This window comes from Microtus pennsylvanicus, chromosome 4 (assembly GCF_037038515.1).
Source record: "Microtus pennsylvanicus isolate mMicPen1 chromosome 4, mMicPen1.hap1, whole genome shotgun sequence".
Classification (NCBI taxonomy): Eukaryota; Metazoa; Chordata; class Mammalia; order Rodentia; family Cricetidae; genus Microtus; species Microtus pennsylvanicus.
Window position 1 is genome coordinate 136119721 of NC_134582.1, and position 25821 is coordinate 136145541.

At 42.5% G+C, this 25821-nt stretch overlaps 1 protein-coding gene and 1 pseudogene across 2 annotated transcripts in view; both read left to right on the forward strand.

Annotated features, from left to right (window-relative positions):
- Positions 1-25821, forward strand: part of Spag6 (sperm associated antigen 6) — a 55411-nt gene that overhangs the window by 11358 nt on the left and 18232 nt on the right. For both annotated transcript variants that reach the window (XM_075970592.1, XM_075970593.1), the window contains 3 exons: positions 7388-7554; positions 11595-11778; positions 25539-25744. In XM_075970592.1, coding sequence (XP_075826707.1) covers positions 7388-7554; positions 11595-11778; positions 25539-25744 — 557 coding nt within the window. The remainder of the gene's footprint in view (positions 1-7387; positions 7555-11594; positions 11779-25538; positions 25745-25821) is intronic.
- LOC142848944 (large ribosomal subunit protein eL34-like) lies at positions 17032-17383 on the forward strand (annotated as a pseudogene).

Sequence of the window (25821 nt, forward strand, 5' to 3'; positions counted from 1 at the left end):
TAAAATATATCTCTGTTCAACCTTGAAAACATACCTAACATGACTATAAGTTTGATTGTTATAGATGATTAACTACCAATCTGTCTTTAATTATCCTAAATAGCTTTCAAGGACTAAAACTTTACATTACATTTTTAAATGAGCTGCATAGCTACAATACCTTAAACAAGAGTAGTAATATATATACAGTATAACAAAAATAACCTTAAATATGTATCGATATACAAAAATCCATACCAATGTAAAATATTTTAGATCAATAGTTGTTCAAAAGTAGATTTGACAATCCACCCTTTTATTCCATCATTTTTATACTATATCTCCCCCTTTTTTTCCACTCAGAAAGAGATCCCTGGATCTAATCTCCTTTGTCTAACATGACCAATAACAACTTGTAATCAGCCTTCCAAAATGATGACAAACAATTATAACCCATCAAATAACCAAAAATCATCCTCTAGGCTATAGGCCAAGCTTTCATAATTAATAAGTCTCCGTGTCATTATTGGGAGCTATCTTATGGAACAGAAAAAGACTAATCATAATTCTGTGGCAACCTTTCCCCTGCCTCACAAAAGAAAAGAAAAGAAACAGTTTAGACAGGAAGGTATTGAAAGAAAAATCTTAAAAATTGTGATAAGGATGCTGAAGTATAGTTCTTCATAGTTGATGGCTCCTGGTGGGGTGGAAGTGGGGAAGGACTCAGTTTTCTTTAAGGACCTGGCCAAAGGGAGTTTGACCAAGCTCTAGTAAATACATGGGTAACATAAATTGGGTTCTGCTTTTATTGGGGGAGTCATCACATTGGTGACAGTGGGTGGATCTGGGAGGACTGGAAAGTGAGTGTGATTGGTTACATTATGTGAAATTCCCAAATAATCGATAAAATATGTAAACATGTAATGTACAAAGAAAAAAAACAAGTAAGCATTAAAAGGGCAAATTGTTATAAGAAAATAAAAACAGTGAAGGAAATGAGAGCCTGTTATATATTAATCACTGTTGTGAAATAGTTTCAGTAAAATATAGCCACTTAAATATAATAGCTTATAGGAATCAAAATTACAAACCTATTAGAGGAGCTAGAGAGATGGCTCAGCAGGTCTTGGGTTAGGTTCTCAGGACCTGCATGGTGGCTCAAAACCATCTGTACCTCCAGTTCCAGGGAATCTGAAGATCCCTTCTAGCCTCCTTGGGCTCGTACATGAACATGGTACACATACATATACCTAGGCACACAAATGCACATAAAGTAAAATTTGAAAATTTAGAATAAAAATTAATAACCAGTTGTATTATACTAGAATATGCTAACAACAGGAAAAAGTGGATGGGTGGCTTTTGGACCAGAGTCAAGGGTCTGAGTAAGCTGCATATTCAGAACTCTGCTGGGTAACTTGAACAGACCATGCCTACTCACATAAACAAGAGGACATAGAACATGTATGTCAGGGTGGCCGCTGTGCTTTTTTACATATCCAAGTCCCTTTCAGGGGTGCCATTTGCAGCATGATCCAAGGAAGTGGTGCCCCCAGGGCTTAAGCTTGAATAGCCATCCCCAATGGGTCGGGCATTGGTACAAATCTTCAGTGTGCTTATTTCTTTACCTCCGTAGCAGTAAGCGCTGCAAACAGAGAAATGGCTTCCCACCGCACTGCCAGTAACATTAAGGGGACATGGATTTGGCCTGCAGTGAGACTTGATCTTGCTCCAACCAGTCTTTCTAGATTTATCTCTTGCCTCATGAACCTTTTCCAGTCTTGTAATTCAGGGTAATAGGAATTTAGCAGGACTCATAAACCAGGCTTCCATCCATCTTCCTAGCCAGAAACAGCAGTGTTGCTTACCCCTGCCGCCCGCTCTGTCGTCTCCTTAGGTCTTCCAGTTTCCCCACGCTGTTTGCCTTCAATAGCTTCCTCCTTGTTTTTCCCTACTTGCCATCCTTTCTCCCCATTGTAGTCAGAGAGATTTAACATTTGATTCTGTTGCTACTTTACTGCCAGAATAAAGTTCCAAGTATTCAAAACAGTCAGTAGGAAACTTCCAGACTTCATTTCTGTTTTATCTCAGCCCCTTTCCTCCTGTCGCCTTCCTGTGCTGTCACCTTGCATTTGTGGCTGTCCTTTGACCTCTACAAGTACATGCTGTGGCATACATGTGTCCACACATGGACTACACTCAGACAGACAGATAGACAGACAGACAGACACACACACACCTGTAATAAAAAATGAACAACTAAAATTTATTTTATATTTTCCTCAGTCAAAATAAGTAAATTTAAGATAGTTAAATAAAGCTCGTAACAGATACCTGAGCAACAATGGAAGCCCCCTTTGCTTTTCTTTCTCTTCTTTTTTTAAAGGTATTGAGAGAGAGAGACAGAGAAAGAGACAGAGAGAGACAGAGAGAATGAGAGAGAGACAGAGAGAATGAGAGGGGGGGACAGAGAGAGACAGAGAGAATGAGAGAGACAGAGACAGAGAGAATGAGAGAGACAGAGAGAAAGAGAGAGAGAGAGAGAGACAGAGAGAGAGAGAGAGAGAGAGAGAGAGAGAGAGAGAGAGAGAGAGAGAGAGAGTAGTGCAGCACACACGTGAGACCAGAGGACAACTTTCAGGAGTAAGTTTTCTCTTTCCACCATGTGGGTCCTGTAGATTTAGTTAAGTCCTCAAGTAGGTACTTTTACTTGTTTAACCATCTTGCTAGCCTTTTTATTTTTATTTTTTCTTTCTTCTAGAGACAGGGTCTTGCTAAGCAGTCCAAGTTAGCTTCATCACAACTGGGGAGCAAGTTTTCAAACATTTGAGCCTGCATGGATATTACAGACCCCAGTACTTCTGCTCAGAGGCAGAAGCAGTGCTCCTAGTGTGAGCATGAGCCGCATGCTATGCCTTTATTTATTTAAAAAGACGTAACCTCCCTGTGCTGCCCAAGCTGGCTCCAAGTTCTATGCTCAAAGGAGACAATTCTTAGCCCTTGAATAGCTGGTTCTATTTGTGGGCCCCACCTTGCCTGGCTAAAAGACTTACTGTGACTGAAGTAGACCAAAGCCCTATTAGCAGACCTTTTAAGAATAACATTAACTTTTTATTATGACATAGCTTCACATGTGGCAATACTTAAACAAGAAATAAGTTGGGTGTTGAGAATACATCTTTCATTCCTGCATTCAGGAAGCCCCTGAGTTTCTCTCTGTGAGTTCAAGGCCAGCCTGGTTTACAAATCAAGTTCTAGGACAGCTAGGCTACCTAAAGAGACTCTATCTCAAAAAAGAAATAGTGGACCAGGCTGCCCCTGAACTCACAGAAATTTGCTTGCCTCTGAGATTAAAGGTGTGTGCCACCACCACCTCACTAAAAACTACAATATGTCTATTTGGCTTACACTTGTACATTGCTGTCCCTCACTGGAAGAAGCCAGGACTGGCTCTCAGGGCAGGAACCTGGACCCAGGAGCTGATGCAGAGATCATGGAGGTGTGCTGCCTATTGACTTGCTCCCTGCGGGCTGCCCAGCTTGCCCTCTTACAGAACCCAGGACCACCAGCCCAGGAAGAGCATACCCATAACTGGCTGGCCCTTCCCATCAATCACTGATTAGGAAAATGCCCTACAGCCAGATCTTATGGAGGCATTTCTTTCTATTTGGATTCCCTCCTTTCAGATAACCCTAGCTCATGTCAAGCTGACATAAAACTAGCCAGCACACTGAGTGTCCTACCATTGAGGTACATGTTCAACCCCAAACTTATAATTAGAATAGTGAAGTCTCCAAGCCTGTGTGAGATAAGAACTCCTCTTGGTAAAGAGACGTGCCTGGAGATGGTGCAGATAAAGCAGAAGCTGTGCTTTAGGAGGCAGACACTGGGGCACCATTTGAAAATTTATTTTCTTCTCTAATAAAGTTACCTTTCTCAAGGTGGTTTATTGAATACAGTTATTCAAACCAAAGTATTTCACACTGACTTTTCTATTTTCTGTAATTTTGGAGGTTTTAAAACTTGGTATTGATGCAACTGTCTAAAGTAAAGTAAAGTAATGTAGGAATATTATGATATGGCAGAAATACTGACATAGAAGGTTAACTCTGACTTGGGGCAAAGGAACAGAAGAAAAGGAATTATCAGTCATTCATTGGCTTTGCATTTTTAAAAAGATTTATTTGTGTGTGTGTATGTGTAGGTATGTATATGTGTGTATATGTGTGTGTGTGTGTGTGTTGGTATGTACACTTAAGTTCAGGTGCCTGAGGAAGCCCCAGAAAGCAGTCCCCTGGAGTTGGAGTTATGAGTGTTGTGAGCTGCCTGATATCACTGAGGACTGAATTCAGGTCCTATGGAAGAGTAGCAAATGCTCTTAACCTTTGAGCTACCTTTCCAACCCTGGCTTAATAGTTTATGAACCAGATGTATTTAAAAAATGAGAAAAACATAAAAGTAAGAAAATTTTTTGACTCTGTGGACAGGTGAAATAAAAACTAAAAATTTCCAAAATCGGGAGATTTGTAGTTGGTTAGTCATAACCCACAAGCCATTACTAATAAAGACTTAAAATTAAATTAAATATTATAACTCCAGATAATTCATTTTAAGATTTTTTTTTATTAGTTTTAAAGACAGGGTCTCACTATGTTGCCCTGACTGGATTGCAATTTGCTATGGAAACTAAGCTGGTTTAAAACTCAGAGAGATTCTCCTTCCTCTGCCTCCCTAGTGCTGAGATTAAAGACGTGCACCACCATGTCTGGCTATTTTTCACATCACTAACAATTCAGAGTTCTTGTAGTTTAATTTAAAATACAATCCAATATGAATAACAAACTATTAACTGTTTTCTCAATTACATATTTCGAAATATGTATGCCTTCACGCACATATCAAAAAGAGAAAAGAAAAAAAGAAATACCAGATCCATCTGGAAAAAGAATAACTTGAAACCACATTGTGGTTCTTAAAAACACTATTTTTTAGCAACTTTATGGTTGTGGTCTCAAGAATGCATTCAGTGTGCTTCTTCACTATTTATGTTGTTGACGTCGTTTAATAAAGTGTCACATATTATAAGTATGTCAAGTAATATTTGACAAGTCAGCCCAGTGAAGAGATGGGCCAAACACTTAAGTAAACATATTTGCAGTAAAGACAGAATGACCAATAAACACATGAGAAGGTGCTCAGTGTTCCTGGCCGGGGAAATGCACATCGGCCACAGTGAGCAGCCGAAGCCCGCGCTCTACAGTGATGGGGATGCTGTAGGTTCTGAGCCCCTTGTGGTGTAGCTGCTTTGGAGACAGTGGGTCTTAGCTGGTGATGGTCAATAGCACTGTAAGCACACAGCATCTTCATCATATACTTAAAAACGATGAAAATGGTGTCTGTCCATTCTGTTTTATCACAGCAAAACAAAACAATGAAGAAAAGAAAACAATTAAAAAAAGAAACCTTTTTTTAATATCCAGAAACTTTCCAGAAATAACCCATGTCAGCATTTGGTAATTATTTCAGTTCTTTACTCTGTGCTTTAAACTGTCTGTTGTGAGACTTCTGTCGCTGTCTCTTTAGAAAGTCTAGATAAAAGTACCAACAGCATTCATGAACATGGGGCTTGGTTAACACAGGCCCTGAACCACATGCAAGCAGGCAGCCTCTCCTGTGCAGGCAGCTGTGGTCTTAGAGAGCATGGTCCAATCTGGCCAATTTAAACAGAAATAATAACCAAACGAAACTGGAAAGCTAAGAAGACGCAGGCTGCATAATTAGATACATCTTGACAAGCATAGCTGTTTCTAGCTTGCGCAATTTGGCAGTGCTATTTTTGGCCTGATTTCATATTACTGTAGATGCTATTTTTTCCCTTTCAAATGTTTCTAAATATAAAATGAGACAAGAATATTTGCCAATATTCAAGTTTGTCTATCACCAGAATATTCTTTATTAAATTTTTTTTCTTTTTGTTTTTTTGAGACAGAGTTTCCCTGTGTAATAGCCCTAGCTGTTCTGGAACTACCTCTTGTAGACCAGGCTGGCCTCAAACTCACAGAGATCCGCCTGCCTCTGCCTCCCGAGTGCTGGGATTAAAGGCGTGTGCCACCACCGCACAGCCCATTATGTTTTTATTTGCTTGTTTGGTGTGATGTATGTGTGTGTGTATGTGTGTGTGTGTCTGTGCGCTACAGGGTACATGTGGAGGTCAAAGGGCAGCTGGGTTCTCTGCATGTGGGTCCTGGGGATGGAACTTGTATTTAGGCTTGGGGAGACATCTTTACCTGCTAAGCTGCTGAACCCCAGCAGGATTTATTTTTAAAGAATAGATGTAATGGGCTGGAGAGATGGCTCAGTGGTTAAGAGCATTGCCTGCTCTTCCAAAGGTCCTGAGTTCAATTCCCAGCAACCACATGGTGGCTCACAACCATCTGGAATGAGGTCTGGTGCCCTCTTCTGGCCTGCAGACATACACACAGACAGAATATTGTATACATAATAAATAAATAATTATTTTTTAAAAAAAGAATAGATGTAATGATATTGAGTTTAATAAATGTATATGTTAAATAACATTTAAAAAATCAAGGGGCACTTTGCCCCAGTCTGAATGCTGTCATTATTTCTTGTGACTTTAGACTTAGCAGTGTCACTGAGGAGGAAGTAGCACATGGCACTAAGAGGAAGTTGGTATAAAGGGTTGGAATGTCCTGTGAAATAGCCAGGATTTGTTTAAAGATCCAGTTGTGCCTTTGTGAGTGCGAGTGCTGGCCCCAGAACAATGGCTCTCCCGGCTCTCGAGTCTGAGACAGCCTGAAAGAATTTTCAGTCTGAAGAAAAGACCAAACGGGACAAAGGACCTGGAACGATCCTTGAGAGATAGGGTTTGCGAAGGTGGGGGGGTTGGGGGCTGGGCTTTGCCGCAGACATGCTACCTCTCTCTCATTCCTCTCTATGGCATCATAGGTGTTTACCTGTTGTGAAGAGATGTGAATTCCCATCCAGCTCCAAAGCCACAATTTCCTCTGTGTTAGTAATTTTGGCAGCTAGGATGATTTTGTGTCTTAGCCAGTTAGATGCCTCCATAAGAATCCAGTTAGTTTTCAGTGAACATTCTGTGTGTGTGTGTGTGTGTGTGTGTGTGTGTGAGAGAGAGAGAGAGAGAGAGAGAGAGAGAGAGAGAGAGAGCGAGAGAGAGAGCGAGCTTTGACCTCATGGTGCCTCTGCCTCAGCCTCAAAGCAGGGCATTACAGATATGTATTGCTATGCAGCTCTCTTCTGTTTGTTTTTTCCTGATTTGTTTTATTTTTAAACCTTCATTTTCTCACTGAATAGATGCTGAATCACATGTTTTGCTTTGCAAATTAAAATTTTGCTGAGTTCCGGTTTTCATGCTTTACCTCAGGTATAATGTCCTTGCTGAGGCCTCTTCTTCTGGACGTGGTTCCAACGATTCAACAGACTGCCGCCCTGGCCCTGGGGAGGCTGGCCAACTATAACGATGATTTAGCAGAAGCCGTCGTCAAGGGCGACATTCTTCCACAGCTTGTCTACTCATTGGCAGAGCAGAATGTAAGACTTTTGCAAAAACTTTTGTTTTTGTTTTCCTTAGATTTAAAAAATTGAGAGCTTTGGCACAGTTGTAAACTTGAAGGCATTAGTATCACTACGATGTTAATCCAACCATAGATTCCTATATGTGGGTGAGAATACCGCTAGGGAATTTTGCCTTGGAGCTGGCAGGAGGTTCTACGAAGAGGACTATGGAAAGGTTCAGGTGACTAGACCTAGGCAATGCAATGTTTCTCTAGACTTCCCAGCACGAGGATCTGCCTCAGGGCAGAGGCCAGCGCCCTGGTAAGACTGTGACTGCTTTCGGCAGCCCTACCTGCAGGTGAATGGCGAGCGAGACCCGGCCCTGAGGGAGAGATGGTGTTAAATGGGAAGTTTGATAAAGCATTTTCCCAAGAAAACAGGCAGTCTAACTCTTTAAAACACTGGAGGCTGGAGAGACAGCTCAGCCATAAACTGCTTGCCCCACTAACATCAGTACCTGTGTTCAGTCTCCAGACTCCACGTAAAAATGGCAGGCACCGTGGCACATGCTTCTAATCCCAGTCCTGGGGATGAAAGGCAGAAGCTTAAGGACCCCTGGGGTTTACTGGCCAGCCAGTCCAGCATAACTGATGACCTAGGCCGAAGAGGGACACTGACTCAAAGGAACAGAAGACTCCTAAGGATGACCCCCAAAGCTGACCTCTGGTCTACACACACACACACACACACACACACACACACACACACACACGCACACACATGAGTATTTTGGTGTTATTTGATTTTTCTCTGCCTGTTTGGTATCCGTAAGTAGAATTTCGACTACTCATTCCACTCTTAACTTATCATAATGCAGCATGCCCCTTCTTTTGATGTCCTTAAGACTAGATTCCTACTTATAGAACAAAACATAAATAAGACCTGGAGAATGGGCAAAGGGATAGATACTTCCCCCAAAGAACATCTCCAAATGGTGGGCAAACGCAAGAGAAACTTGGCAGCGTTGGTAAGAGACACAGCTAAAGGCATGCTGTGGTACCGCTGCACACTTACCAGGAGGAGCAGAACGAATATTTCCTAGAAACATTCAAAGTGTGGTGATGATGTGGAGAAGTAGGAGCCTGCAGCGGTCGCTGGGAGGAGTGTAGAACGGCGTGACTACTGTGAAGAGTAATTCAGCAGGCATGCAGTGAGTTCAGGGTTTCAGGATACGAATGAGCAGTTCTTCCAGATATGGACCTGGGAGAACTAAAAGCAAAGCTCACAACTCATATACAAGTGTTTGGAGCAGCGTGACTCGACTCAGCAGTCTGCAGGGGAAAGCAGGGCAAGTCATCAACAGATAAATGAGTAAAGAAATACCATCTGTCCCATACAATGACTGTTATTCTGTCATAACCAGGAATTGAGTACTGATAAATGTCACAACATGGGTGATTCTTAGATCAGTATTCCAGGTGAAAGATGCCAGACACAGAAGACTGCATAGTATAATTTACATGAATATACAGAATATGCAAATCCATGCAGACAGAAGCAGACTCATGGGTGCCAAGGGCTGGGGGAAGAAGGGAGAGAGGGAGTAACTGCTTTATTTTAAGGGATGCTTTTATTGGGGTGGGGGGAGCGTTGAGACAGGGATTCTCTGTGTAGCCCTGGCTGTCCTGTAGACCAGGCTGGCCTCGAACTCAGAGATCTGCCTGCCTCTGCTTCCTCTGTCTCTGCTGAGATTAAAAGTGTGCACCACCACTGCCCGGGCCTTTAAAGGATCCTTGGGTGGTAAAAATGTTCTCAGCAGCGACACGCTCACGGTACTAGGACTGCATCACAGTTACGATGGGATTTTATGACATATTTATCTTAACTGTGCAGAAATTTGTTTGATTTTATAGGTTTATTTTTTAATGCCTTTTAAAGGAATTCTAGAAATTTCACTTTTCTGTGGGTGTTCCTGCTCCATATGTGCGGTGAGAGCAGGCACTTTGGCTTTTGCCTCCCATGCATAAAGTCTTGATAGTTTTCTAAATATGACTTACTGTGTACTAGTTGTTAACAGACATCTAACATGAGACAGAGGAGTGGGGAGGTGGCTTGGCTAGAGCCAAGGGTGTGAGGCAGTGCTGTGTGGCTGTCACCTTCACGGTGGCTGCAGACCACGCCCTCTCCGACAGCCCTGTGAGCTTACATTCTGTTTTCAGTTCTTGGTACAGGAGTAAGGCTGTGAAATGTGAAACACTGGTCCGGTGCAGGAGAAGGGATCAGAAAGTGCCAGTTATAGGCACTGTACTTAGCAGGTAGCTATTGGTACGTTTACATTATAAATGTGGTAATTCTACAGGATAAAGAGTCAAATTGGTTTAAGATAAGGACAAGAAATGTGCCAACACTATTTTTCATGATTATAATAAAGTATTATTTAGAAAGCTATCCTGAAAGTCTACCTTAATTTTTGAATAATTTACTAGAGAATAGGTTTTTGACATAATTTAAGAAGCAAAAGGAAATATGTCACATTAAAACATGGGTATTAGCACAGTTCATTTTTATATTAACATATGTCACTGTTTTAGATACAACACGTTCAAATACACGTAGTGTGTTTTCTCTTATTTTTATTATTTATATTTTTAGCCTAAATGATAGAAGTCTTTCAGAGAAGGCAGTTGGCTGATCCTTCTTTAGTAGCATGGTGGTTTGAATGACAATGACCATCTTAGGCTCATATATGTCAACACTTGATTCCCCAGTTGGCAGAACTGTTTGGGAAAGATTAGGAGGTGTGGCCTTGTTGGAGGAGGTGTTTCACTGGGGCTTTGAGGATTCAGAAGCCAATGCTAGCCATTTCCAGTTAGTTTTCTCTCTGCTTCCTGGTTGTGTATCAGATGTAAGGTCTCAGCTGCTACTCCAGAGCCATGCTGGCCTGCCTCCTGCAGGATAGATCATGGACTATATAACCTTTGAGAAGCGTGAACCCTCCAATGAAATTCTTTCTTTCATAAGTTACCTTGGTCATGGCGTCTTCACAGCAATAGAAAAGTAACTAAGACAGTAACTAATATAAAGAAATCAAAGCTGATAATGTCAAGGAGATGACAGGTTTATTAATAGGGATGGAGAGCCCAGCTGAGCATGGTGATGCGCACATTTAGTCTTGGCACTCAGGATGTAGAGGCAGGTGGATGTCTGTGAACTCAAGACCAGCGTGGCCTATGTGGTAATTCAGGGTCAGCCCAGTGCACACAGTGAGACCTTACCTTAAAAAAAAATAAGCAACAAAACCAACAGAGAATTCATGAGATCATCTCTATATTATTTTAATCACATAACAACCGTGTTGTAGTCAAATATTTCCTGCACATACTTTTAGCAAATGAATAGAAACATGTTACTCCTATGTTTTGATTTCAGTTTTTATCCCCTAACCAAGTAAAATTTATATATAGGACATACTGTCCATATGAAGCAGCATTCACAATTCACACAATAGCTTACTTGTCTTTATTTTTTTTAAAAAAGCCTTTCTAGACAGAAAAACAACATGTCCTGTGATAACCAGGAGAAGCGTTAGAAATGTTGTTACCTCTCTCTGCGATTGCCATGTATCTTGGAGCATAGCTGCTGTTCAGGATGACCTGCTGAGGTCAGGCAAGCTTGCCATGCTTAGAGGCCGAGAGAAAGTGAAGGAAAAGAGGTGGTCGGTTGACAGAGGCAGTCAGCGAGCTGCTGTTCTAGAGTTCCCAGAGTCAAACAGAACCTTTCAGTATCAAGCAGATACAGAAAATCATATTATTTTATGAATCTGCAGAAAGTGCCATGTTTATATTTGATTTGATACAATTTCCAAATGCACGCTTCAAAGTAAAATATGTGTAGCGTGATTTAAAACTCACCTCTTTCCAGGTTAATTATTGAACAGAAGCAAAGGCGGCTAAGTACCAGCGTTTGTGGGCTGTTTCAGTGTTTGCATTCGGCGGCCATTGCACTTTATGTTAATGCCATTTTTGTGTTGCTTTTGAGCTATTTTAGATTCTGGGTCTGTTCTCTTTACCCTGTAGTGTGTCTACAAGAAAGCAGCTGCCTTCGTGCTGCGAGCAGTTGGTAAGCACTCTCCGCAGCTGGCACAGGCCACGGTTGACTGTGGCGCCCTGGACTCGCTGGTGATGTGCCTGGAAGATTTTGACCCTGGAGTCAAGGAGGCTGCAGCCTGGGCACTTGCATATATTGCAAGGCATAATGCAGGTACTGTGGGATGTTTGAAAAGAGGGTGACTCAAGTTTAGGTTTATTAGATAAAAACAGTTTTGTTTGGTAAATCGATGGAGTTTTAAAGTGTTGCTGGACATCATGAGAGAGCAGTCAGTCTCAAAGGAGAGCCATACTGTATGGCTCACGTATTTACAAAACACTTCTACGTTTGAGTCCAACAGAAGGGAAATTTGAAGGAGATGGCTGATATGGCCGAGTGGGATTGGTAATGGCACGTTGCCTGTAATCCCAGCGCTCAAGCAAGTTCTACCAACCTGGGTTACACAGCAAGACACTGTCTCAAGAACCAAACCAAACCAAGCCAGAGAAAACAAAACAGTTCAGCCAAACATCCAGATAATTATTTTCTTGGCAGCTGGTCAGATAATGCCGCTTTTGTGGTTTGTCATCCTCTGAGCTCACGCTCATTCACGACAGGGCATTCCAAGTCAATCAAGGAGCCAATCGCACGAATGAATGATGTGACAAGCTGGGATAAAGCTGTAGGAAATGGTTTATTCCCCTAAGCCGGCAGGAAGGAGCAGGAAGAAAATAAGGGCAACATTCTTTAAACTGAATCGTGATGAAGTCAACACGATGGGCTGGTAGCCCTGGAGAGGGCTGTGCAGACACATGATTGGGAGATGGTGTGCTGGGGAGGGACTCACCCTGTCTCTCTGTAGAACATGCTGAAGAACGAACGACAATGGCATGTGAAAACGATCAGCTTAGCTAGGAATCAACAAACGCAATATTGGAACACGATAGCCATCTGCTGATGGGGAGGAGGAACAGGGCAGGGCGGCCACATGTCTGGGTCTGAATTCCAGCCTAGTACACTTAGCTGCTGTGTGACCTTCTGAACTTCAGCACCCTTGTCTGAACATAGGGCGGCCAACCGTCATTTCTGAGGTTTGTAACGAGGGTGTTGAATCCAATCAGTGCTTGGTACCTGGTGAATACGAGATGTCTATGTTAGTGTTAAATATGGGAAAGGACATTGTGACACGGATGGCTTTGAGCCAGGGGTGCTGGCATGTGCCCGTAGACCTGACTAGTTGGCGGAGGAAGGGGTGGAAGTCTGAGGCCCACCCCACATAATATAGTAAAGCTTCAATCTTAAAAAACATAGCAAAGTTAAACAAGATGACATTGGAGGAGGAAGCATAAATTGTACAAACCAATGGAAAGCAGTGTGTCAAATCAGTGAGTCGTGGGAGAGTCCGGGCTTACCTCAGACACCTGCTTTGGAAACTGGTCCTGAAGGAAGACTATCACAGAATGAAAAAACTGTATGTGTGGAAATGCTATTATAACATTCTTCATAGTATCAAATGCTTCAAATATTTGATAGAACTTAAGTGGTTAAATAATAGTAATCCATTTAATGAGATCTCATGCAACAAAGTAAAAGGTAATTGGGTCCTTACTTGGTAACGAGGAAAAGTATTTATAAGACTAAAGAGGAGAAAGTTGTGTACTGTGGTTCCATACCGTACAATGAGCTTCCCTGTGGCTGTAGATTAGAAAAGGCATGTTGCATCACAAGCTGGTGGAGTTAAGGACTGTCCGGTATGTACAGGACAGCTGCCGTGTGGGGTCATCCTTGTGAGGCTGGCTCTGGGCCGTGCACTTCTGACCATTTTCCCACTGTGCTGCAGCTGCCCTGAGGTGCTTCTCTCCCCAGCTGATGAGAAGAGTGTGACTTAAGAGGCCTGGAATGATGCGAATGGTGGCGTCAGATCTGGGGTCTAAATTTTCCTACTCCCAAGTCCGTGTTAGCTGCTGCACATACTGGGCTGACCACTTCCTGGCCATGCTGGAGGAAACCCACAGAAGCAGGCAGAGGCTCTCACATTATATTTGCTTCATAAAATGGGGACACCACTAGCAACAGACTAGAAATAGAACAGCAGGAAACTAAGGTGAACAAGAAAACTCTTGTCATGTTTAGAAAGATTCATATTAATTTTCTTTCCATAGTAATCAGAAGCCAAAAGCTTCACAGTCGGCTTTGGTAGGTTCTGAGAAGTCAGAGGACGGGTCCACACTGTGCTGAGACTCTGAGGAGTGCCCAGAAGCTCTGCAGGACAGTCACACACTAGTGGGCATGTGCAGGGATGTCCTGCCCATCTTCCTTCGTTGCCCAGTCTGGAGATATTATTGTAGTCATAAGTAGGATCCGACTTGGGGATCTCATTGCACTTTCTTTCAGGATCCCACATGGAACCCCCAGTCTAAGTTACCATGTCATGTAGTTAGGACCTAGGGCCCAACACTCCTCAAAGATATTACTGTGTCGGTTTCTCAGAACCACAGAAGCCACCAGTCACAGCCAAATCGAAGACAATGGAATATTTACCTCCAAATTTATTTCCCAATGTCTCCTAGAAGTGGAGCTTGTTGCAATCACTTGGCCACACCCACTCCCTGCCCTCTGCTCCCTATCCGCGCTAAGGTGCTCGATGCTTTAAAGTGGTTTAGACCTTAAGTGAAATGCCAATCTTCTCCTCTCTTGCCCTTAAGTAAGGGAAGCTTGGAGATCTGAGGTCAGCCCTTTACTCAGAGTGGTCTCTGTTTCCTTCCTTCTTTGGTGTCTTTCCTGCTTTACTAGCACGTCTGTCTCCATTTTTAGGGCCTAGCCTCGCTTTTGGAGACAGAAGCGTCTGACCAGAAGCATGAGGGATGAGGTAGCAAGGGCCGTAGGATTGTAGCCCCTGGGCAGTGGGCACAGAGATGCACAGGAGCCCTAAGCCCGGCCTCCCAAGCTGAACCCCTCAGTGCCTAATTAAAAATACAAACCGAAGGAAAGGCAAAAAGTGGCTTGGTGTTTGGAGGGAAACTTCTCTACATCTGGGCTCAAAAATAAGTTTTAGGTGTTGAGAGCTTTAATTAAAAAATCAGGCTGTCTTTTGGCAGTAAGCTCTGGTTGAACTTAAGTCTAGCGAAGAGGCATACATTTGATTAGATGTTCTACAGCTTAGGCACGGCTCTGTGCCGGGGTCCAGATGAAGAAGCTGCAGAGGCGGGTTAGAGGAAGGCTATCACCAGCAGCTTCTGATGGGACACTTGGACAACCAACAGCTTCTCAGCCCCTCCCCTGTGTGAGGAAACGGGGTCCCCAGGATACCGTCCTCTTTAGTTCAAGCTCCTCATGACGTCAGACACCTCTGCTTCTAATTGCCAGGGGCTGTCTTCCACACGTGTGCCCTTCCTCCTCAGCTCAGACTGTGAGATGGAACTTCTGCAGCCTGGCTCTCAGGCCTGGCCCCTGTGGACACCCACGGATATATTGCTACATCACGGCCCACTTTTTAAATGAGTAGCATGTGGAAGGAATCTTAACTATCCTATGCAGAATAATGAAACAAGAAAGGATAAGGCTTTAAAATTTAGAATTTTTATAAATACTCATCTCCTCCAATGTGCCAATATCAGAGACATAAAGAGGGTAGAATGGCCTAGGAGGCAATAATCAATTTTCAAACCACACATTTATTTATGATGAAACTACCCCAATCTACTTAACAATTTTCAAAGGAATTAACTTTTAAAATTGCAAATTTTAATCATCAGTATTGAAGAGAAGTGATGTTATAGCGATAGTGTAAGATCAGATGAGCAGCAGGGGCAAGAGGCCACTATGCCGCGCCTGGTGAAGTCCCCACAGAGCCACTTCTGTCCCAGGTGCAGGGGAGGAGAGGTGGGAGCATCCTGGGAGTTTGAGAGCAGCCCAAGCAACAGACTGAATGCTCCCCTCTCAACAGCTGAAGCAAAGCCCCGTGGACTGGCGACAGCAACGACTATGCTGATTTCTGTAACATTTTTCATTTTATATATATGCTTGTTGTACACACAGAGGACAGTGAATCTTAGAGGATCATAATATTTTATATCATATCTATTTGATCCTGACATTTATTTTCCCACATTCCTTTCCAGTGATCCGGGTGTTAGAAAAAGGGGGAAGTGGAAAACAAGTATCTCCTGTTTGTTTTAGGGGGTAGACCCCAAATATGTTAAAATATCATTCTAGTTAGAGCCATGTTCCACCGGGCAGTGCAGGTGCGGGCGAGAGGTACACTCTGATTTTCCTGTATTTTTAAATTTTTGTGATTTTTTTGTCTTTCTTTCTTTCTTTCTTTCTTTCTTTCTTTCTTTCTTTCTTTCTTTCTTTCCTTCCTTCCTTCCTCCCTCCCTCCCTCCCTTCCTTCCCTCCTTCCTTTTGTTGTTGTTGTTGATATAAAGAACTCAGGCCTGGCAGTGGTGATGCATGCCTTTAATACTATCACTTGGGAGACAGACAGATCTCTGAGTTCGAGGCCAGCCTGATCTACCGAGTGAGTTCCAGGACAGCCAGGGCTGCACAGAGAAACTCTGTCTCGAATCCACCCCTGCCCCATTTTCTTTTACACTTTTGGTTTCAAATACATCAATACATCTTCTGCGCTATCTATCTCTTCAGACAAAATCCATGACTGAGTCAGAACTAGAGAGATGGTTTGCTTTATGTCCTCTTCATAACCCAGGTCCAGTGTCTGCATCTGTCCTTCCTCCCTACTCACAATCAGCCTGGCTTTCCCTTTTTTATGTTAGACTGTACCTACATGTATGTTTATATACAGATATTATTGCCTCTGATCCACATGTGAGATTGTGTGACCTCACTTAATATTATAAAAGTCCATTAATTTTTCTGCAGTTTTTAAAATTAATTTTCCCTTAGAGCCAAGTACTATTCCATATACATCTATCTATCTATCTATCTATCTATCTATCTATCTATCTATCTACCAAATCTTCATTACACATTAATCTGTTAATGGACAACCAGGTTGGTTTCAATTCCTTGCTATAGAGAATAAAATGGCAATTAATATAGTGGTGCAAATATCCCTATGGTGGGGTAGAAGTTCATGGGTATATGCCTAGGAATGAAATAGCCGGGTCATATGGTAGTTCCCTTTTTAATTTTTTGAGAAATTTCCAAACTGACTTCCTGAATGGCTGTATCAATTTGCACCTCCACCAACAGTAAATAGGGTTCCTTTCTCTCCCACATCCTCTCCAACATTGGTTGTCAGATTTCCTGACAATCACCGTTCTGACTGGGATACCAAGTAGTTTTAATCTGCAGTTCTCTGATGAAGAAGGATTCTGAATACTTTTAAAAATAGTTATTGACCATTGCGTTTCTTTAAAAAAATTATTAGTGCTCTTCCGGGGACGGTGCTTAGAGGCACTCAGAATGGTCCAGCATTTGACATACCGTTGTAGGCTCTCCTACAACATAGCCTCTAACAAAACTAGGCTGTCCTGAACTCTTGGCAACATGATTGTTTACCTTTACGCCGAGAAGGTTGGAAAGCACCTAAACCGCAAGCAGTGTGTGCCCAGGCCGACTTCAAGGGGTTCGCGCTGTGAGACCAAAAGTCCTCATGAGATTGTCTAAGACAAAGAAGCATGTCAGCCGGGCCTATGGTGGCTCCATGTGTGCCAAGTGTGTCCGTGACAGGATCAAGCGGGCTTTCCTTGTTGGGGAGCAGAAAATTGTTGTGAAAGTATTGAAGGCACAAGCGCAGAGTCAGAAAGCAAAATAAATGTGCGGCTTTTTAAATAAAAAATTATTAGTTTGTTTTCCCATCTATTGATTGGCAGTTTTATTTCCTTGGTATTTTATTTTGCAATTCTTTGTAAATTCTGGATATCAGCCACTTGTGTGAAGTGGGGTGGGCAAAGATTTTCTCTATTCTGTGGGTTATCTGTTTGCTATGATTGTTTCCTTTGCTTTACAGAAACTTTTAATTTTCATGTCACCGTTTCTTTCTTAATGGACAGAGGAAAAGTTGCTTCAGATCTCATCTCTGAGGTAAAAATGATACGAGTGGGCAGAAAGGCCATGCAGACAACGGGGCTAACACTGGACAGGAATGTACAGAACTACAATACTGTATTGAAAAGCACACATGAGCGCTCGGGGTTGTGGCTCAGGTGGCACAGTGCTGGCCTAGGTGTGATCCTCATCACCACATAAAATGGGTCCGCGATGTCACATGAATACAACACTGAGAAAGCGGACACAGGAGAATCAGAAGGTCATGTGTGGCCTTCTGTGTTCAAGACCAGCTTGGCCTACATGAGACCCAGCCTTAAACAAAGCAAACACATATAATATACTGAGTGATATCCATTAGAGGCACGTGAATGAGGTGCAAGGGAAGTAGTCACTAGAACCTCAGTCTGTGCCCAGCTCTTTTTTTGTTTTTTGAGACAAGGTTTCTGTGTAGCTTTGGAGCCTATCCTGGAACTAGCTCTTGTAGACCAGTCTGACCTCGAACTCATAGAGATCCGCCTGTCTCTGCCTCCCGAGTGCTGGGATTAAAGGCGTGCGCCACCACTGCCTGGCCTCATCTCATTGTCTTATGAACCACTCAGGCGATCACTGATCAGACTCTGGGAACTGAAGTACAAAGGGAATGACAGAAGACATGGGAGAAGAAAGAGAGCTCCCTGACCCCTCTCCTTGATGGCACCCCACCTTCTCTTAGTCTTGGATTCACTTCTGTGGAGAAGATTCGCTGTGTGTGGAGAGTGGAGAGAGAAGGGTATTCCAGTGCCTGAACAAAAGATACCCAGCCCTGTGTGACACGTCCCACACAGATTCTGGGCCACCCTGCTTCTGAAACTTTCTTTGTTTTCCAGTTCACATAACACCTATTAAATACGGAGGGGAAAATATTCGAATTTACACCTGAACTTCTAGGACTACATTAAGCATATAACACATTTGAAATCTGAAAGTCCTCCCTGGGAGCTTCACAGCCTTCTAGGAGAGAGGTTAGCTATTGAGTGCTGAGGACTTCGTCAATGTAGAATTGGGCTCTCCAGTAATTCCCACATATCAGCTGGTTTCCTATAGGTCTCGATGCCATAGTCTTCAGGAAAATAGCAAGTATACTGTGCTGGCTGACATAGTTTGGGGGCCTTTTGTTTTTCTATGTGGTTTTAGATGAATGGCCCTGCTTGCTTGCAAACTGCAAAGTAAGTTAATTACATCAAAGCATTTTCCTCAAACTGTTTCTGACGTTGTTAGGGTGACAGCCTGGACCCTGGCAGCCCTAACAAGCTGACCACCCATCCTCAGTAGGCCAATTAAGCAAATAAGTAATAGTGAAAGCAGAAAAAGGAGAATTATTCAGTGTGGCCATACCGGGAAGAAGAACAAAGAGGTTCTGCAACCCCTGCCCACAAGCATCTGAGAAGCCCTAGCATGAGGTTAATGCTTAAACAGGAGGAGGAGATAGGTACACAGCTACACACAGCTAAGCTGGTAACCCAGAGCAAGTTGGCCAGCCACGCTAGCTGAAATGGCCAGTTCTGCAGACACCCTGCCTCAATAAATAAAGTGTGTGTGTGGGGGGGGCAATCAAGAAAAGATTTAATGTCAACCTCTGATTTCCACACACATATATGTACCTATACATATGCAAACATGCATCCACACATACATACTCAAAATATATAAACATGTGATCATTATACAAGATATTCTATATTTTATGTATATATATAATGTATTATATATTAAAATAACAATCAAACTAAGCAAAAACAATTAAACATCTTCTATGGGGACTGACTGAGGAAATAATGTCACTATCTACCTAATGTGATTTTAGACAAACATTAAAAATGCTAGGTGAGAAGCTGGAGAGATGGCTCAGTGGTTAAGATCACATCCTGCTCCCCTAGAGGACCAAGTTCAGCTCCCAACACCAGTGTCAGGTGACTCACACCTGCTGTTCCCCCAGCCCCAGGGATGACACCTCTGACCTCCTGCAATTATGTGCACGTACCCTCACAGATCCCTGCACACACACATGATTAAAAAGTGTTGGGTTAGATCCGCCTCCAGATTAAAAGTAGACAAAGAAGCCCAGGGTACCCTCAGAGCCACTCAGGGGAGGCTCAGCAGAAACTTGTGAACAGAGACCTCTTTTCCAAGAGCCTGGTGTGACTTTGTTGTTTGTTTTAAGAGAGGGTCTCTCCATGGAGTCTTGGCTCTCATTATGTAGACTAGGCAGACCTTGAACTCACAAAGATCCCCTGCCTCTGCATCCTGCATGCTGGGATCAAAAGTGTGTGTCACTATTCTTGGCATCTGGTGTGACCTTTGTCATCTCCAGTGTCTTATTTTTGTTTGCCTTTCAGTTGGATCCCTCCTCGGCCTGTTTCCATAGAGAATTCCATCAGAACCTTGTGCTCTGGGCTCAACAGTCTTCTCCAGCCCACTGAGTTTCTATAAGGCAGGGATCCTACCTAGCACTGGGCTCAAGCCAAAGGAATAGCAATAAAATCTGAATCACAGACAGAGGCCTTTCCCATCAGAGGGATTTGGTTTTTACCTTGTAGGCTAAGGGAAGTCCCAACCATGGGTGCAAAATTCTATCAGGCAAGTGGAAAACCTGAAGACTTCTAGATACAAGAAGCCTATTTTGTGAGAATCCAATTCCACTTACTCCACTGTGCTGTTTTTACCAGGCCACTGTAGGCCAGTTCAGTAGCTTGTCTTTGCCCAGTCTCAGCTGTGGGGAGTCAAAGGCTAAGGAGGGAGTGGGGGTGGGGCTCAGAGTGCTTTCAGTCTCCTCCTACCTGTCGTCATTCAGGCCACAGCCAGGTTTCATTGTTTTCTGCTTTCTCTTGTTTGGTTTCCATTTCTTGACTTTCCCACATCATGTTTTGAGCCTCTCTTCATAGAAGCTTGCGTAAGCACTGCCTGCTCTGTCCAATCAGCTGATTGTAATTTCTAGCCAAAGCCCCATTATCTGTAGACCAGAGGCCTGTTTGATTCACTTGAGTTTTCAAAGGCACCAGAATCGTTTTGCCTTGGGAGCAAATGTATGTATATAAGTTACCCCTTAAACTATCATTCAAGACATTTGTTACAGATCGACCAACGACCATGAAAATACTGGAGAGGAATGAGAGACGGGAATGACGGACAATGACTTTTGTGTGTAGGAGGAGAAAGAACATTCACATGAAACTTTTTCATAGTACACAGGAGTTTCCTCTCTGTGCTTTTCTCATTTCTATCTGCAAATTGAGATGTCAATCAATCAGCTCAAAATTATAACCAAATGGAGGGATTGTTGGCTATGGATGTTGTGTCTTTCAGCTGTGTTGGTGAAGAACAGGTTGCCGTGGAAGCCAGCCTGGTGATTTCTGCTTCCTGCTGTGCACAGCCTGTGTGGTCCCTTCCGCCAATAGAAGTGATGCTTTGTAACGTCCAAGTGTGGCTATGACAGACTGCAGAGTTTGTGTTGGCTCATGTGTTCTGGATCACTCCTTTTCGATATACCCTCCTGGATGGCCCACGGGGAAGCCCACATACTGGACAGGGCAGGCTTCTCCCAAGTCTCCTGAGTACACTTGGAAGTGGATTTCAGATGACGGCAGCAGCCATGTAGCCCAGGCTGGCCCCTTGATTGTAGCCCTTTGACTAAACCATTCCCTTATTTCTGACCAACAGAGATCACAAGGGAGTAAATGCTTCAGGTTTTGAAGTTTGGTGTAATTTATTACACAGTAGTAGATAACCACACTGATGGTCACTAGCTGGGTAGGACCAAGACTAAATTAATTTGGCTTTGGAAAAGCTGGTATTAAAGCCATTCTGAAGCTTTGGGACCGCAGCTTGTTTTTTTTTCTTAATTGTAATTTCACCTAATTATGAAAAATTGATTGAATGGGACATCAGATTATTATTAATGTAAGATTACATCCTCAATGTATTTTCTATGTTGCTTTTTTAAAAAAAGTTTTAATCGGACTGGGGATATAGTTAGTAGAGTGCTTGCCTAGCACACGCAAAGTATGACTCTCCAGCCCTGTGTACAGTGACCTGCAATCCCAGCATTCCTGACTCCAGCCCTGTGTAGAGTGACCTGCAATCCCAGCCTTCCTGACTCCAGCCCTGTGTAGAGTGACCTGCAATCCCAGCATTCCTGAGGCCCAAGCAGGAGAATCAGAAATTTAAGGTCGTTTAACAACATGATGAGCTTAAGGCCACTAGCCTGGGGCACACAAGACTGTCTCAAAATAAATAAACAAATAAATGAAAGTTTGGAAGTGCTATAGCTATGTATTTTATTTTTATGGCTAGAGCAAAAACCAGCCAGCCGATTTTAACATAGATATAGGACACCTAAGTGCAAGGAATTGGATTACGATTTTTGGTATTTTTATAAGGAAACAGATTGAAATATAATTTTGCAGGGCTTAGAAATAAAAGTAAGTAAAATTAAAGAAATAAGGTTTCCAGAGGAGTTGCTGAATTTGTATGCTAAAACTCTCTCTCTCTCTCTCTCTCTCTCTCTCTCTCTCTCTCTCTCTCTCTCTCTGGGGAGCCTCTTCATTAGGGGTAACTTTTAATTTATGAGTTCTCAGAGTCACTTCATTTTGCTCTAGTCTTTTCTATGTACTGATTATGCGCAGAAAAGTCAGTTAACATCTGGTTTTAGATCAGCCCTGCCCCTTTGTTGCTGTTAGTTGTTCATCATTGCCTGGTTTCCTTTCATTTTCCTTCTATCACTGTGGTGGTCCTTCCTGTATGCGGCCCTGAACATGACTTTAAGAACTGAAGGTAGAAAGAACATCATGTTTCCATATCAAGAAAGCACCTGCACAGGTCGTTTAAGAAGGCTCAGAGTTAAGCCTGAGGTTGTAAAACGGTGGTTGAGTTTGAAGCCGGCTCCCAGGTGGATGTGTTTTATTTGGCCTGCATTATGTTGTCTCACACAGAGTTCTTTTAAAAAATAAAGTTGCTAACACTTAAAGGGCAAGGAGCTTCACATTTCGGAAGGGTCTGATGACAGCAAATTCTTGCACGGCCACACAGGGCTAAGGCTAGCAACTGTTGTCCCTTGTAGATAAAGGCTTTCCCCTCCTCCACTGTTTCTAGGTGTCCTGTTTTCCTTCCTTCTTTGGGCTTTATTTTCGTTTCTTTCCAACAGGCACTGAGTTTACTTACTTTGGTTTAAACAGACAACTTAATGCATAATTACGAAGTAAGATTGAGAGTTTAGGATGTAGCCTAGTGTTTCACAGATGGGGAAGTAAGACCTTGATATGCCCCCCCCCCCCCCGCAGTGACCTTCAGAATATCTTCCAGCCTTGAAAGCTGCCAGGGAAGAACAGTCTCTTTCTAAGTTAGACTCACAAGATTAGAGATTTGAAGAGAGGGTCCTGTGCTGGCTGGGTTTATATCAACTTGACAGGACTAGAGTTACCTGAAAGGAGGGCCCTCAGCTGAGAAAATGACGCCATAGGGTCCAGCTGTAGAGCCGTCTCTTAACTAGTGATGGATGGGGAGGGCCCACTCTGTGGTGGGTAGTGCCATTCCTGGGCTGGCGGTTGCAGAGCGGCGTAGTGTGGTTGGGTAGCATTTCAGGACAGTGTGCTTTATTAACGGCTCAGCATCCAGCTGATGAGCATTTGTTACTCCAACAACCATTCAATGAGAAATATATGCATATTATAAAATAGGTGTCTTGTGAAAGAATCTCAAGTTTTTGTTGTTAATGGCTTATTTATTTAGCTGGGGAAGGTTTAATATTCCCTTTAAAGAGTTGAGGTTCATTGTGTGCTTTATCCTAGGAACTGTAGAAGAGGGAAAACACAGAAGCGAGTTAATCTTTCCACTTTCTTTAGATAAATGTTTGGCCCATTGTCTTAGCTTCTTTCCTGCTGCTGTGAAAAACAGTGTGAGGAGAAAGGGTTTATGTGGCTCCCAATTCCGGGTTTCAGCCCCTCAGAGCGGGGATATCACAGTGGGAGGAGCTTGAGAGAACTGCTTACATTACACCCACAGTCAAGAGTGGAGAGGACCAGTGAAATCACCCATGGTGATGCTCAGTCTGTGGTCTCAGTCTTACAGAGTCCATGGTCCCCCTGCTCACAGAATGATATTGTCCACAATCAAAGTAGGGCTTCCCACATGTATTAATCAAGTCCTTCTCAGATACTCTCAGAGGCTAACAGTAATCTACACAATCCCTCACAAGGCCTACTCCTGGTGTCAAGTTGACAGGATTTACCATCTTGCCCATTGTGTTCCAATAGGCACATATAAAATTGATATTACCATATAATATCTGTATAATTTGGGTTGTTTTGAATCTCACAGGAACCTGTTAATTAATGGGAAATTTCAGTATTGTATTTAGAAACAACACACCCTGTAATATATATATGTATTCTCTTCTATTTCCCTTGAGTAGGTGGGTGTGGGAGAGAAACAGGGATTGCCTCCTGAGCCTGCTGTCCTGTTCATCTTCTGGTGGATCGATCAGCAGATATTTTTGAGAAAACTGTTACTTTGCTGTGTGATACCCAAGTCTTTCTGATATTATGTTTGTTAAAAAAAAAAGATTCCTCTTCCTTCCCCTGGTTTTTGAGATGGTGTATAAACTTCACATATATATCATATTACATACAGATTTTTTTAAAATCAAAACATTTATTAATGAATGTAGTGTTAATTTGTAGAAGCGAGTCACAACCTCCAGAATTCAGATGATAACCTCCCATTAATACTTGTTTAATGAAAGAATGAATAAAATGTTTATACATTATTGTGACTTCTAAGATAATTATGGTAGTTTAAGGAAAACAAATTATACACACTACCTGTATTTGATAACATTAATTTCTTTTGGAAAATGTAGTATTATCAATCTTTTGAAAAATTAAATATTTTCTTCAAATTAAAGACTAAAGTGACATGGTAAATAGCTACTTTGGCTTGATAATTGAGACATTTATGGAAAAGGCTCTAGAAATATGGGGACATGCGAACGTTGTTTGGCAGGAGAGATGTGAGAAATGGTGGGTGTGACTCCTTGAGGCCACAAATGCGTCAGGAGCAGAATGAGTTCCTGGGCAGTTTCCTGCTTCTGAAATGGCATTTGTCACATGTGCCCTGTAAGCGTCTGCCCCAACATCTCTCATTCTCTGAAATGTAAAATTATTATTTTATAGCTGTTATTCTTGGGCATGTGAGTAAATCAACACATACATTCAAAAAGTCATTTGTTTGCTCCTTGTATAACATAATAAATATCACTTTATTCCCTTACCTAGATATTAATAATTTTATGTGAAAGTATGTTGATAAGTTTTAAACCTCATTTTTGAAGGTATTTTAGCATACAATGAAAAGAAAGTCTTTTATTTTGTATAAAATATTTTTAAAAATCTTCTTGAAGTATTAGAAGATGAAAGGAATTTAAAAATCGACATTATTGGTCCATGATTCATGCTAATGTTTACTCATGTAAATAGAACAAAATACTACCTAATTAGTGTGGTTGGTAAATTTTTGGTACTTTAATTTTCTCTGTTATTGTAAACCATGCATAAAATGCTGGCCTATTGAGAAGTGCAGAATTGCTGGAGCTTAAACAGCTGACATCTGCTTACTCTCTTAAAAAAAAAAGGATAACAAGCCATTTCAGCCTAATCTACCTCAAATGTGTTCATGTAAATGGAGGCCCATCTATTGACCTGTGTTCTTTTCAGCTCGGGATTGGTCCACATGGTTTATGAAACCAGAAAGGCTGATTTGAAAGGCAGATGTCGAGAGAGTGAAGTACACCCTCCCCTTTTTTCTTTGCTGTATCTGTCAGGGTGAAAGATGGCTTGCACAAGGGTCAGTCACCCATACTCACTGAATTCCTTTTCTTGGACCCACAGAACTGTCACAAGCTGTGGTGGATGCGGGAGCCGTTCCTCTTTTAGTGTTCTGTATCCAGGAGCCAGAAATTGCTTTGAAAAGGATTGCTGCCTCGGCCCTCAGCGATATTTCAAAGCATTCTCCAGAGTTAGCACAGACGGTGGTGGACGCAGGAGCTATTGCTCACTTAGCCCAGATGATCCTCAACCCTGATGAAAAATTGAAGGTATTTAAAACTGAGGTCAAGAGACAACAGACAAGCCAGCGCTCTTACAATCCAAGAAAATGAAGCTGTGTACAGAC